Source organism: Drosophila persimilis, unplaced genomic scaffold (assembly GCF_003286085.1).
Source record: "Drosophila persimilis strain 14011-0111.01,24,50 unplaced genomic scaffold, DperRS2 tig00000735-arrow-arrow-pilon, whole genome shotgun sequence".
NCBI classification, from domain to species: Eukaryota; Metazoa; Arthropoda; class Insecta; order Diptera; family Drosophilidae; genus Drosophila; species Drosophila persimilis.
The window spans coordinates 985,711-998,048 of record NW_020825346.1 but is presented as its reverse complement, the minus strand read 5'-3'; the positions used below and the strand labels follow the sequence as shown (position 1 = coordinate 998,048).

The 12,338-nt window shown below is 44.9% G+C and overlaps 2 protein-coding genes across 4 annotated transcripts; one reads left to right on the top strand and one right to left on the bottom strand.

Moving 5' to 3' along the window:
- The first annotated feature begins 360 nt into the window (after positions 1-360).
- Positions 361-7,455, top strand: LOC6599212 (1-acyl-sn-glycerol-3-phosphate acyltransferase alpha). Of its 3 annotated transcripts, none has more exons than XM_026992436.1 (4): positions 361-587; positions 2,615-2,940; positions 4,800-4,933; positions 5,016-7,455. In XM_026992436.1, exons 2-4 carry the CDS (start codon positions 2,759-2,761, stop codon positions 5,750-5,752), a joined length of 1,053 nt encoding a protein of 350 aa, XP_026848237.1. In that variant the 5' UTR covers positions 361-587; positions 2,615-2,758; the 3' UTR covers positions 5,753-7,455. The 3 variants fall into 3 exon arrangements, with proteins under 3 accessions (XP_026848237.1, XP_026848239.1, XP_026848238.1); XM_026992438.1 differs by lacking the exon at positions 361-587 and adding an exon at positions 1,095-1,114; XM_026992437.1 differs by lacking the exon at positions 361-587 and adding an exon at positions 1,125-1,484.
- Positions 7,456-9,348: 1,893 nt separating this feature from the next.
- On the bottom strand, positions 9,349-10,364 carry LOC6599211 (DNA topoisomerase 1). The gene is made up of 3 exons (XM_002024299.2): positions 9,747-10,364; positions 9,591-9,685; positions 9,349-9,524 (listed from the first exon to the last, which is right to left on the bottom strand). Exons 1-3 carry the CDS (start codon positions 10,323-10,325, stop codon positions 9,467-9,469), a joined length of 732 nt encoding a protein of 243 aa, XP_002024335.2. The 5' UTR covers positions 10,326-10,364; the 3' UTR covers positions 9,349-9,466.
- Between the last annotated feature and the right edge of the window lie 1,974 nt (positions 10,365-12,338).

Here is a 12,338-nt window from a genome sequence, read left to right as displayed (position 1 = left end):
GAGTATTTTATGGAATTTAGGGATGTTGAATATATAATTGATGTACCGACTTATCGATATATATGTCGATACACTTTAAAAATCGATGTTTTTGTGCGATAGTTTTCAACGGCAGCCCTAAATAATTGGCATTCACGACGAACAATTTAAAATTTACATGCGAAAAACAATTTACAAACTTCAAGAGGGGACTGGTATTTTTATCGTTTTCATACGAATATCATCCCTGATTTGGCCAGTGCAAAATTTTGCTGAATGGATTCTTGAGGTTGTGTTGCTGAGCGCGCGATAAAAAAATTAAAAAGTCGCCTAAAAGTGTACAACTAAAGTCAATTGAATCTCTTCTTGCATTTGTTGGGTTTATTTATACAAATACTTTTTCCGTTTGTCGTGCGTGAAAATAACAACGAAACGAAAGCAGCAGCCGTGTGTAATTACTGGACGAGTGATCCGCGTTCCCCATTCGGAGCTCCACCAAGCTGGCAGCAAGTTGCTGCATAATGATGCGCTGCGGGAGAGGAGCTGCCTGGCGACACATAGATAATTGAAATTTTCCGCCACAGGACCAGGGTGTCCTAACTGCTGGGGTAAGTCCTGTGCCAGCCCGTACGGATACCCCTATGCGCAAGTCGTGCATATCGTGCTATCTTGTGGACCATCATTTGCCGCCCCGCCTCGAGGGTAGTCGTCTTTTCGTCAGTTGATCAGAACTTCCGCCGCCAACGCCGGTAACGGGATTTCTCGCCCCAAACAGTTTTGCGTTTCACGTTTAACGGCGCGCCCGTCGTCCGTCCAAGCGGCGTCGACGTAGTCGCAGTCGCAGTCGCATCCCAGCAAAGAAAAACAAAAAAACGTAATCCCTTTTGTTATACTGGCAAAAAAAAAACGCTGCTTTTATTGTTGTTGCCGTTGCTTTGCTGTCAATTCGCGCACTAGTGTGGTTGTTGTTGGTCTGTAATGGTCGGCCGCTTTGAAGCGCTATTGAAGCGCCCCCGTCTGTCTGTCAATTGTATTATATTCAAATTGGTTTACTTAATTGTAAAGCACATACGCGATGCTTCCACAAAGGAGGCCGCTGTAGCAGCAATTCAAAGACATTAAAATAAATACATAAGTATACACAGTGCCGTCTACATAAATACGAATTTGTTATTGAATGTGCAAAAGTCTACGATTTTCGTCCCACGGTTTTGTTTCGTTTTGTTCTGTTATCCTTGGTGTGTCGTGCCTCGCTCTTCTGTGCTGCCCCTCTCTCTTTCTATTGCCAATGGGTTTGGTTTGTGTCGCCGCTCTCCCTCACTCTTTCTCTCTCTCTAGCTGCATCTGCCAACCCTCTGTTGTGTTGCTTTTTCTGCCAGATGTGTCTTCGACTCTTATACGGGTCCCGTTAAATGTTTTGAGTGTGCGGCCCACGGTGGGCATAGAAATTATTTACAAGAAATCATCAGAGAATATTCTCGAAGGGCTTTCAAGCGAAATAAATTGTATATTTGATATCCATAATTGTTCTTGTTCTCAGTATATATATGTATCTTCTTGCATGGCTGCACACACACACACACAAACACACACAAATGCATTCATATGCGAATTCTTGATTTTTTTTGGTACCTGTGCGGCGGAGGGTATTATGATTTTGAAAAAATGTTTGCAATGCAGTGAACGATGCAATGTCGCAGTGTCCTCCCCAGTTATGGATTTGCCCGTTCATTAGTATACTTCGATCTGCCAAGGGTATCAAATGATTCGGTACTTGTAGCTTGTAGTTTTAGCTTCTTGTTTTGCGGTTTGTTTTGTTTTTTTCATCGTTCAACGTTGGGCGCAAATTTAAATTGATTTTTTCTGCTCTTTTCCGGCTGCTGCTGCTTCTCTGCTGCATCACCAATACATACGTATGCGAATACTATGCATGGATGTGTGCGCGTGCAAGTACCTTGTGGTTTGTTGCATTCCATTCCCCTGATTTGCATGCTAATAATGCTGCGCCGGGTCCAAGAATGCTGCGCCAAATATGCACGCAACATACCGGCCACCATCCTCCCACAGGGCTTGGATTTGGATATGTACACACATATGTATATATTCTTGAGGCAAAATACCATGTCTGTTTGTCTGTCTGCCCGAATTTCAGAGACCATAAGAGCTAGAGCAATCCAATTTTGTATCCAGACTCCTGAGATGGCAACTACAATTTTCAAGATACAAGAAAACTGAAAACGCAGAACCATAGAGCAAGACCATATCTCGCATACTTCGATCAAATCGAAATATTATTATAGAAAGAACACCAACAAATACAATTTCAGTGGCTACCCCTTCCACGAGCTGACTCATTCCCTCTCACTCTTTTCCCCGTGCAGTGTGCACCCTCTGGCGCAGGGGGGAGCGAGATTGAATGGCTGGTGAGGAAGCAAGAATTAACATTGGAACATAACTAGCGATCGTGGATCCTCCCTCCATGTTTTCTTTTGTGAGACAATAAGAGCTAGCTTTGGAGAGACTTTTTTCAGATGCTTACTCCCATTCCGTTCCATTCTATACCCGCGCCGATATTGTATTATTATGTCATTTAGATGGACACCCGAGCTAATCTTGAATGGTTATTTTTTTATAGCGATAGAAGAGCGATAGATTCCACCTGAACAAAAGACTGCAATCTGCCTTAACCGGAGAAGGAGAAGCGGTGGATGAGGAGCCCAGATCCGGAAAACAGAATCTGAATCCGGCACGATCCGGCAACGGTGGCGATCCATACGCCATGAGTTCATTCATCGAGCTGCTGGGACTGTTTATGCTGCTGATGTTGCCCTTTCTGTACGAGACGAATCACATCTTTCGCTATTATTTCAAATTCCTCATCTACTACGGCATCGTGTCGTTCAACGCGATCGTACTCATACCGGCCTTCCTCACACGCCCCTGCGATGTGCGCAATCTGCTGTAAGTATTCCGTATTACTCTTCTTAAATTCACTTGAAATCCACTTTTCATACAGTGGAACGTCCTCTAGAACGGATAAAGGGTTATTGGCGGTCATTGACTGGCAGTCAAGGGAGAACTTGGTATAAATAAATTGCTGTAGTGGAATTCCATCATGCCACATCCTACTGAATATCTACTCGCTTCTGAGTGCACTTGTAACTTGGATTGTTCCTATGGTGTGTGCTTCTGTTTTGCCCAGAATTCTTTCACTTTCACCAGTACTATCCGCAACGTTTTCATTAAAGTGCACCCCACCCCGTTACCGAAGTGGTTAACGTAATCAACTGCAGGACACACTAATTACCGATGAATAATGCATTCGGCGAGGGGCTTGACAGCTCTCTCGGGCTATAAATTGTCGGGGAATAAGGCTCTTAATTTACGGCAAAGGAATTACAAACAGTATGCCAAACCATCGGTCAAGCCAATATTTATCAGTTTAGATCGGGACTTTCTGCAGGGTGTGGACTGGGGGACTTCAGGCACTGGAACTCTCAGTGCTGGGAACTCCCGAAGGGTTTCCAATGTTACACGAATTATTAATGCACTAGCGTCCTCCGTCCGACATCAATGACACATACAACATTAATTTCACATCAATATTAACAAGCTAAAAATGCAGGTGGCCACCAAAATGTGCTCCTCGGGGCCCATTTGGCTGTCCATTAAGGTCACACAGGACACAGCCGGAGCTGTGTGAAATGCTCTAAGCTATATCGAATTTATTTCAGTGCCGGGAAAGACGTTGAATCGCTGCACACACAAATTTCCCATAAGCGAAAAGACACAATAAATAAATAGAAAAGAATAAAGAGATAGAGCCAGACTTCTGATAGGTCTAAGGACTATACTGACGGTATTATTCGAGGGTTATTATAATTAGATACCGTTTAGAGGGTATCCCATGGTCCTACTACCGCATCGACTACAACCGTATAAGAGGCATTCTTAATTGCTTTTTGTTTTGTTTTGGCAATGCTCGCCGACGCCTGTGTGTCAATCGAAGGACAAAGTTGGTGCTTTGCCCTTCTGCGGGGGCTAAATGGGGGAGGGGGCCGGTGCCAGTGTTCCGATTCGACACGTGTAGGGCGGCCGGCAGTAAGGGGGGCGCCGCTGTTGCACGCTAATGGCAAACTGTGGCAAAAGGTGATGCCGAGGTCGCCCCGCTGCACCCATCGCACCTGTGGTTGCAAGTGCACTTGTAATAATTTCCCCCTTCACATGCCCGCCTCCACTTACGACTCGACTCGACTCGCCTCGCCTCGAATGACACTTTGCGTTAAGAATAATCATGAATATTTGATGACGTTGTGGTTAACGCGTTCGTACTTGTATAGTATTTCCCATTATGCCCTTTTCCCCAACTATTTAATGCAGCTTATCGATTGGGTGGTGCCCGGTCACCAGAGCCGTGGCACAATGGAATTCCTATAGTCTGCGGTATAATTAATTCTACTCCGAGCCTCTAATTACGGGCAATAAAGCGCTGGTGGACGCGTCACTCTAGTATATATAGACCATATATATATATATGTAGCTTTGATTGCCCGACTACGCCTTGCTGGCTGTTAGCATGATTGAAAAAAAAAAAACCCATAGACCCTGCCTTCATGCCTGTCCACATCGAATGAATCAGAAACCGAACTTCTGCCAAATAAGTTGGTAGATTTATAATCTTGAAAATTCTTTGAATATGTGGACACTATTAGTTATGCATATCGGTAGAGATGCAGCGGGGAATCAGGGTATAAGGGTATACAAATTCCCCCTAAAATAAGGTACATACCGACTCTGTATCCAATGATATTTCTTTGCAGATGGGCCAGCACCTGGTGTCATCGCGTGACAACGTTGATTGGGTTGCGCTGGGAGCTGCGTGGCAAGGAGCATCTGGCCAAGGACCAGGCCTGCATCATTGTGGCCAACCATCAGAGCTCGTTGGATGTGCTGGGTAATAACCGAATCGAATCGAACCGAATCGAACCGAATCGAACCGAAAGTAGCTAATATATTTTTCTTGCTTAATCGCACAGGAATGTTTAACATCTGGCATGTGATGAACAAGTGCACGGTGGTGGCCAAGAGGGAGCTGTTCTACGTGTGGCCGTTCGGCCTGGCCGCCTGGCTGGCCGGCCTCATATTCATCGATCGCGTGCGAGGCGAGAAGGCGCGCGAGATCCTGAACGATGTGAATCGACGCATTAAGAAGCAGCGCATCAAGTTGTGGGTATTCCCGGAGGGCACGCGTCGCAACACCGGCGAACTGCATCCGTTCAAGAAGGGCGCCTTCCACATGGCCATTGACCAGCAGATACCGATACTGCCCGTGGTCTTTAGCTCCTATTGCACATTCCTCAACGACAAGAAGAAGATACTCAACGCTGGACGGATAGTGATCACCACACTGCCGCCGGTCAGCACCGAGGGCCTGACCAAGGACGACATCGATCCGCTCATGGAGCGTGTGCGCGCCCAGATGATTGAAACTTTCAAGCTAACCTCTGCGGAGGCCCTGGAGCTGCGCTACAATCCGCTCAAGTCCTCACCGCTAGCTCCATCGTCATCAGCAGCGTCAGCGTCGGAAGGCGTCCTGCCGCCAGGGGCAGAAGTAGAGGCAGCGGCTGTGGCTGCTGCCGCCTCTGTCGCTGTGGCCAGCAGCGGTTCGAGTTACGCGCCGCTTCATGTGGGAGCCGCAGCAGCATCGGCCACCTACGAGACGTACAAGAGCGGCGCCACAGCCGCCAAGGCAACCATGCTAAAAACGCTCTAGACTTAGAGGTAGATGCTGCGGAAACGAAGCTACTCAACCCGATAGCCGATAGGAGATATCCAGCTTTTAATCTTATCTCACACTTGACACACACACACACACACACACACACTTCATAAATGCATCCAAGTAGATGATTATCCAAGGCTTATCCAGGCACCAGTATTAGGAGTATTATTAGGAGCAGCAATAACCAAATTGCGATTCAATCTTCGACTGTCAGACATAATATTCTTCTTCGAAACCAAAAACAAAACCAAAAAAACCAAACACCAAATTCAACACTATGCAACATGACTTCAAGACACAGTTTCAAGACCTACTTCCACATAGGCAACAAGCAAGCAACAATCCAATCACACAAGTCTTGCTTCTAATGAGCACCGTAGGATTTTCTACTATAAAAACTCCAATCAAAAATCGCTTCAATTGTATACGTTAATAGGAAACGCAGATAGAACGAGATTATATATTTTAGTACATTACTCAATCCTTAAATATAAAATTGGATTTGATTTAAATTTAAAATGGCGCGAGCTATCCAGACCATCGCATTATTCTATTCAATGCGGAAAAAATTAAGCCAAAGTAAATGACCAAAAGCAAATCGCAAAAAGTTGCAAATTGACTGTCAAATCGCAAAAGTGCGTGCTTCGGTTTTAGCAAATCGTAAGATTCCTACGATTCAAAATCGGTTGTTTGTGATTTCAAAAAAGAAATGCAGAAAATTATTTTCGTATATTTTTATATGCAGTTAATGTATTTATTTCAAATCAGACCTCAAATTTTACTTCGAGCAAGTAAACCAAACAATAAGAAATTGCGAGTTGCCGTTCACAGTCAAAATATCGATTTTAGATGTCATCTGTTTCTTAATTCAAGAATTTTTCGGCTTGGTACTGAAATACTTTAATTGTCCAAAGAAAAGTAGCTTTCTTTTAAACAGTTTTAGCCAAGTTGCATACATCGGAGCACACAAAAGCATGGCTGTATATTTTGTGATTCTGTTTCTGTTAGTAATTGTCTGCGTGCGTGGTTGTAATAAATTAGGCGGCACTATCTTCAAAAATGTTCAACAAAGACAAACAAAACTCGTTTGGCCACAGTCCTGTTCCCGTTTCTGAGTGATCGAAACCCATCTCATATGCCAAGTACTTTTAGTTGAAATTTCAACATATTTAGATGATTCCTTCCAGAGTTCGCCCATAGCAATCTCTTAAATATTCTCGACCTAGCTCCGAAGGGTGTAAATTCGACACATATAATAGAATTAAACTGTATTGTATTTACGAATATTGTAATTTTAAAGATTTTAATGTTTATCTATAAAACTTTTATTTCAAAATGGACTCTATATGGGTTCCTTCTGTGCAAAATATCCTCATAAAAACCAGGTGATTCAGAAACACCCATTCAAAAGGGTTTTAGAATTGCTAAACCCTTGCAATGTAGTCGGAAATCGGAACAGGAATATTTATACCTTTATGGTATACAGGATAACAGGATACTTTTTGTTGCTTCTTTCCGAAATTCGGATTATTAGACAGCAAAATAAGTTTTATCCCAAAAATTGTGTGGTTTTAAATATAAAAACCGGATCAAGCTTGATTCCTTGAAATCGAAAAGTCAATCGTAAACCGAACTTAAATAATTATATATGGCAATCCTGGTGAATTCTTGACAATTCTGCAATTTTGATCTTGTGTTGCATGGTGTAACTATTAGATAATTAAAGCTATAATATACATTTATAACTTTTTTTTGTATTATTATACTGATAAAAAGCAAAGACCATGACTAAAAAGAACCTATGATAGACCCATGCAAGAAATTAAAGCTTTTTGTACCTTGAATTTCAATGTCTTAGGAACGGATGGTTTGCAAGCAAAGTGCATTGGCAGGCATCGCATCTATACGTCAACATCAGTCCAATGATAATTTCCGTCGATATGATTGTTAATACCTTTTGGTGAAGTTTATTAGGCAAACCAAATCGGGTCAATTTTGCGTTGGAGTGTTGTGATGCTGTAATCCTGACCATTTTACCATCTCAATATTCTTCAAAATAACACTGGTGGATACATATATATGTAAATATATGCTGCTGCTGTGCATTTCTCTAGCAAATCATTAAATTTCCTATTTACTAAACTAATCAATTTCGAAACTCGAGGTTCAGAAAAGGGTCATATTTTTATAAGCTGAGAATTTATTGCTTTTAGGAATCAATCGATAAGTTATCGTTCTTGTATCGTCAATCCATTTAAATTCAAGCTTGTCTTTTATTTTGGAAAATTATCAAAGCGCTCATCGAAGTGAAATCCTCTCCGATTGGATCAAGTCAAGTTCGTTTATTTTATCTACTTAAGGAATTCAAGGCATCCAATCTAACGACTTTCTATGTACTCTATGCAACTGTATTGTGAACTGTATGTCTGTCTGGTGAAGTGTTGATGAACCCTTTGAAAACTTTGTAAATACGACGGGAGAACTGGGAGCGATTCAGCTCACTTTGAAGGCGGTTAAACAAAATGGAAATTCTGAAGACCGAAACGGAATTTAACACAAATACCATAAATCATTTTTTTTCAAATAAATTGTGTATTCATTTTGGTTTGGGTAGTTTGCCATGGATGGCCCTTAGGGTTGCTCTTAAATGTATGGATGAACAAAATGAGTCGAAATTAAAAGTCTCTGGGCCCAAAAATGTTATTTTTGGGGCAGCGGGAATTTCGTGAGCCTACTTTTGTACCATGTAATTTATACAATAAACGAATTGATTTTTTGCCAAACAAAAATTTAAGAAAGTTCGGTCGAACCTTTTGGTTCGGACAGACACTCAGACTATATCCACTCGGCTATTGATGCTGACCAAGAACATATATACCTACTTTATGGGGTCGGAAGCGCTTCCTTATGGGAACTTCCCCAGGAACAGGGACATGAGATGGCTCTGGGGCGAGGACCGAAGGGACATTTCGTTGCATAAGCTGCACCGCCAGCTTGCTCCATCTCTGTCTCTGTCTCTGACTCTCTGTGTCCCTCTATCCTGCCCCAGCTTTTGCCCGATTCGGGCTTTGTCTGCGGCGGCACAATGCAAGTTAATTCATCCCCATTTCGCTCAGCAGATGCTTCTCTCCTGCTCCTGCTCCTGCTCGTGCTCGTGGTCCTGCTCCTGCCCCATCCACAGCCACAGCTCGGGCGCCGCCTCCCTTTGTTTGTGGCCCCAACAGCCAACAACTTGTTGGCGTTGTTTCCTGTCAATCAGCGCCTTGCCCCTGGCCTCTCGCCCCGTTTAAGCTGCATTGTTTGTGGCTAACAAAAAACCATAATCTAAATTTTTGTAATTGTCCCAGGAAGAACCTGATTGCTTGTCCGGGGCGGCAGAATTGTCATGGCACTGGGATTGTTGCCTGGCTGGGATTCTCTCCCATTTGCCATGAAAGCCTCCTCTAGAACTCCAACTTGTTCTTCCGATTACTGCCCAACGTTGTCGGGAATGGACTTCAACTCTGTTCCATCCCTTGACGGTGTTCGGTATCGTCGTTTTAAGCCCATCGAACCTACTATCTACCGTCCAATCCAATGAGATGTGATTTGTTTTGCATGAGTTTATTGCTGTCCTAAAGGAGTGTCTTGTGTGTGTGTCTTAAGCTCAATGCAACATTAACAAATATATAAACACCCCGGGAGGATATAGAGTGAGCTCATGGCTCAACAAATAGTGCACATATCGCGGAATGATTTCAGCTTTTCATCTGCCTCGACCAGTCTGATAAAGGATTAAACATTTCAATTCAGTCTCTCTCTCTCTCAGTTCTCTTTTGATGAAACTTACGCCATTTCGTTACCATCCGCGCCGTCCCCTGGACCCTCCGGGACATCATCGGGCCAGCAGCCCAACTCGTCCATTTCTCTGGTAACCTCAGCCAGCTGCAGGAAGGCTCCCTGGCTTTAGATGGGTTTCAGGAGGACAAGCCGAAGAAGCACTTACCCCTGCGGCTACTGCAAGTCGGTTCTCCTCGTAGATCGCGTGCAGCTCGTGGTTGCGTTCCACCAGTCCCTTGTAGGCGTTCAGTTTGTCCTCCCAACGCTTCTTTCGCATATTGATCTCAGATCTAACGCGGGTCACTTTTACGACTCCCCTGGGAGTCTTAAGGATCTCTATGATCTGTACGCCCGACTGGTAGTCGTCCTCGTCGTCATCCTCGTCGTCGGCGTCGCCGGCGTCGTCGGCGTCGTCTTCGTCGTCCTCGGATGGGCCAATGCTTAGGTCCTCATTCGACCCCAGCTGTGAATTGCAAACCAGCTGTGAGTCGTCCTCGTCTGGGCCATTGGCTGTGCTCTTTCCGGATCCCGACATTGAGTTCTGAAGCTTCTCGGAAATCTCTGGATTGTTCGAGTGTGGAGATATTTCCAGGGGGCTCTCCGGGGTCTTATCGCGAGCCAACTCGGAGTTTTCCACGTATGGGCAAACAGCTGTGTCCCGACAACGAACCAACTCTGATTCTTCCGCATCTAGGAGAACCTCTTGGCCTACACGTGCACTGCATACCTGAGGATTCCGATTCATTGTACTGAATATTTTTTCTATTGGATCTTTTTTGTTCGTTTGGAGAGTGTTTTTGTGACAAATGAATCGTCTATCCGATTCAAGGCCTGCCCAGACCCTGACGACCCGGACCCTGTAATCGGGTCACGGCATGGACCAGGTGGAAGTCGGGCCAGTGAAATAAATTAATAGTGAATACTCGTGTTGTGGCCAACAGAAGAACCACAAGCTCCTCTCTGATCGGTTGCAGTAAAAGGCATTTCATGCCGACGACGGGAAGAGGTTTGAAAACCCCGAGGTGAAATTCCAAGAAGTGGCTCTGCTGTCCGTAGATCTCTCCTACTAGATACTTCCTTCCTTTTGATCCGTTTTCACGGACAGCTCTGATCAACGAACGAGGACCATCTGTGGCATGTGGCACTACTAACTGAAGGCTACAGAGCCTTAAATGTTCCCACGCTTCGAAGAACTTCGAAGATCCCAAACCAAAACAGAGATTCCGATGCTGACAGTCTGTTTATTCGCTGGCTGCCGGTCTTGTGTGGTGTGTTTCTGTGTTCTGTGTGCCGTGTGAAATCTGTAGCATTCAAAAAATACATGAACATCTAAAATTGAAGATAGAGCGGGCTTTGGCTCAACAAATGACGCAGCGCCAAGAGTTGGCGTTTTGGGAGGGATCGGCATCGGAGTACTCCTCAGACTGGTCCCCACCATTCGCCTTGGCCTTGGCATTGGCCTGGGGCTGAGGTTGGGCCAGCGCCAGGGCCATGGCTAAGCTGTGGAAGAAGTTGAGGGACCATGACATGACTCATTACGATCTAGTCCCTTCTCCAGATGGTACTCACTCTGTCGCCTGCCCATCAGTAAGCTGATCCTCGAAAGACTTCGAAGCAGCTTGCAATTTCGAATACTGGGCCATCTGATTGATGGCTTTCCATGTCTGATAGAATCACTGGGTTCTTCCTTTTAGCCTCCTGCAAGTTGGTAACGTCTTTTAAAGGGTCCCGGTCCATTGTCGGTGTTTTGAATACTTGTAGTATGTTGTATATCTGGTATGAACTGTGAAGTTTGTTGTCGATTGCCAGACAGACAAGTCTGAAGTGAGGTGAGCCTTTGTTCAAGGCCTGCCGGTCATAGGACCGAACTCAAGGCCTGACTGGACCTGGCATGGACCAGCCGGAAACTGGGTCAGTGAAATAAATAATGAATATACTGGTATTGTTGCCAACAGCAGAACAAACAACGACAGCACCAACAACGGCAACAGCTCTCTTCGAGCCAAGTGCAACACGCGCGCTAAGCGGCTGCATTAAAAGGCCCCTCCTGCACGGGGCGCCCTGCACGGCAAGTGGGGTGAGTGGAGGGACTTTGACGCCAATCCGCACACCCTCTCGAAATCTCAAAATCTCACAATCGAGATGGAAAAACAAGTAGTTGCAGTGGAGTCCTCCGACCAGCAGATACCCCAATCCCAATCAGATTCATGCACAGTCCTATGGCTTTCGGATACTTTTGGGTCGAAATAGTCGGGGGATCGTAATGAAAGGCAAAGAGATGAACTCTTCGAGTGGTGACCCTGCTCAGAGCCATGTCGGTAGTGTGAAAATGCTTCTTTCTCTCGCTGGTAGCGCACATCCACACGAATACGCCCTCGACGGGTACTGGGTATGAAAATGGGTTTTGTTGTTGGCAGGCAAAAGCTTGCCACAAATGATGAAATGCTAAAATGCATGAAATGCAACACCAGTGCCAGGGCTTGTTGCAAGGAGCAGCGTGGGGGCCAGAGAGAGGGACGGGGAGTGGGCAGGGCTTGAAGTGGGCGCTTGATTACAGTGAAATGCACTCAAAAGTGCCGAACGAAGCGATGCCTCCAGCGAATGCGATCGAATGTGCAACAACGGCAACACACACACCCACACACACACACAGATATATAGAAGGGGAAAAGGCTGCGCCAAAAAGTTGCACAAATTACATTTAAGTGACGCAAAAGTTAAGTGAAACTCATTGCGAAAATCGCGGCTAGATGCGATG

Bases quoted from the DNA above. Each gene is read 5' to 3' on its own strand.
- LOC6599212 (XM_026992436.1), top strand. From the start codon at position 2,759: ATGAGTTCATTCATCGAGCTGCTGGGACTGTTTATGCTGCTGATGTTG. The intron at 2,941-4,799 runs GTAAGTATTCCG...ATTTCTTTGCAG, and splicing joins TGCGATGTGCGCAATCTGCT to ATGGGCCAGCACCTGGTGTC. The intron at 4,934-5,015 runs GTAATAACCGAA...TTAATCGCACAG, and splicing joins GAGCTCGTTGGATGTGCTGG to GAATGTTTAACATCTGGCAT.
- LOC6599211 (XM_002024299.2), bottom strand. From the start codon at position 10,325: ATGAATCGGAATCCTCAGGTATGCAGTGCACGTGTAGGCCAAGAGGTT. The intron at 9,686-9,746 runs GTAAGTGCTTCT...GCCTTCCTGCAG, and splicing joins GACTTGCAGTAGCCGCAGGG to CTGGCTGAGGTTACCAGAGA. The intron at 9,525-9,590 runs GTAAGTTTCATC...ATCCTTTATCAG, and splicing joins GCGGATGGTAACGAAATGGC to ACTGGTCGAGGCAGATGAAA.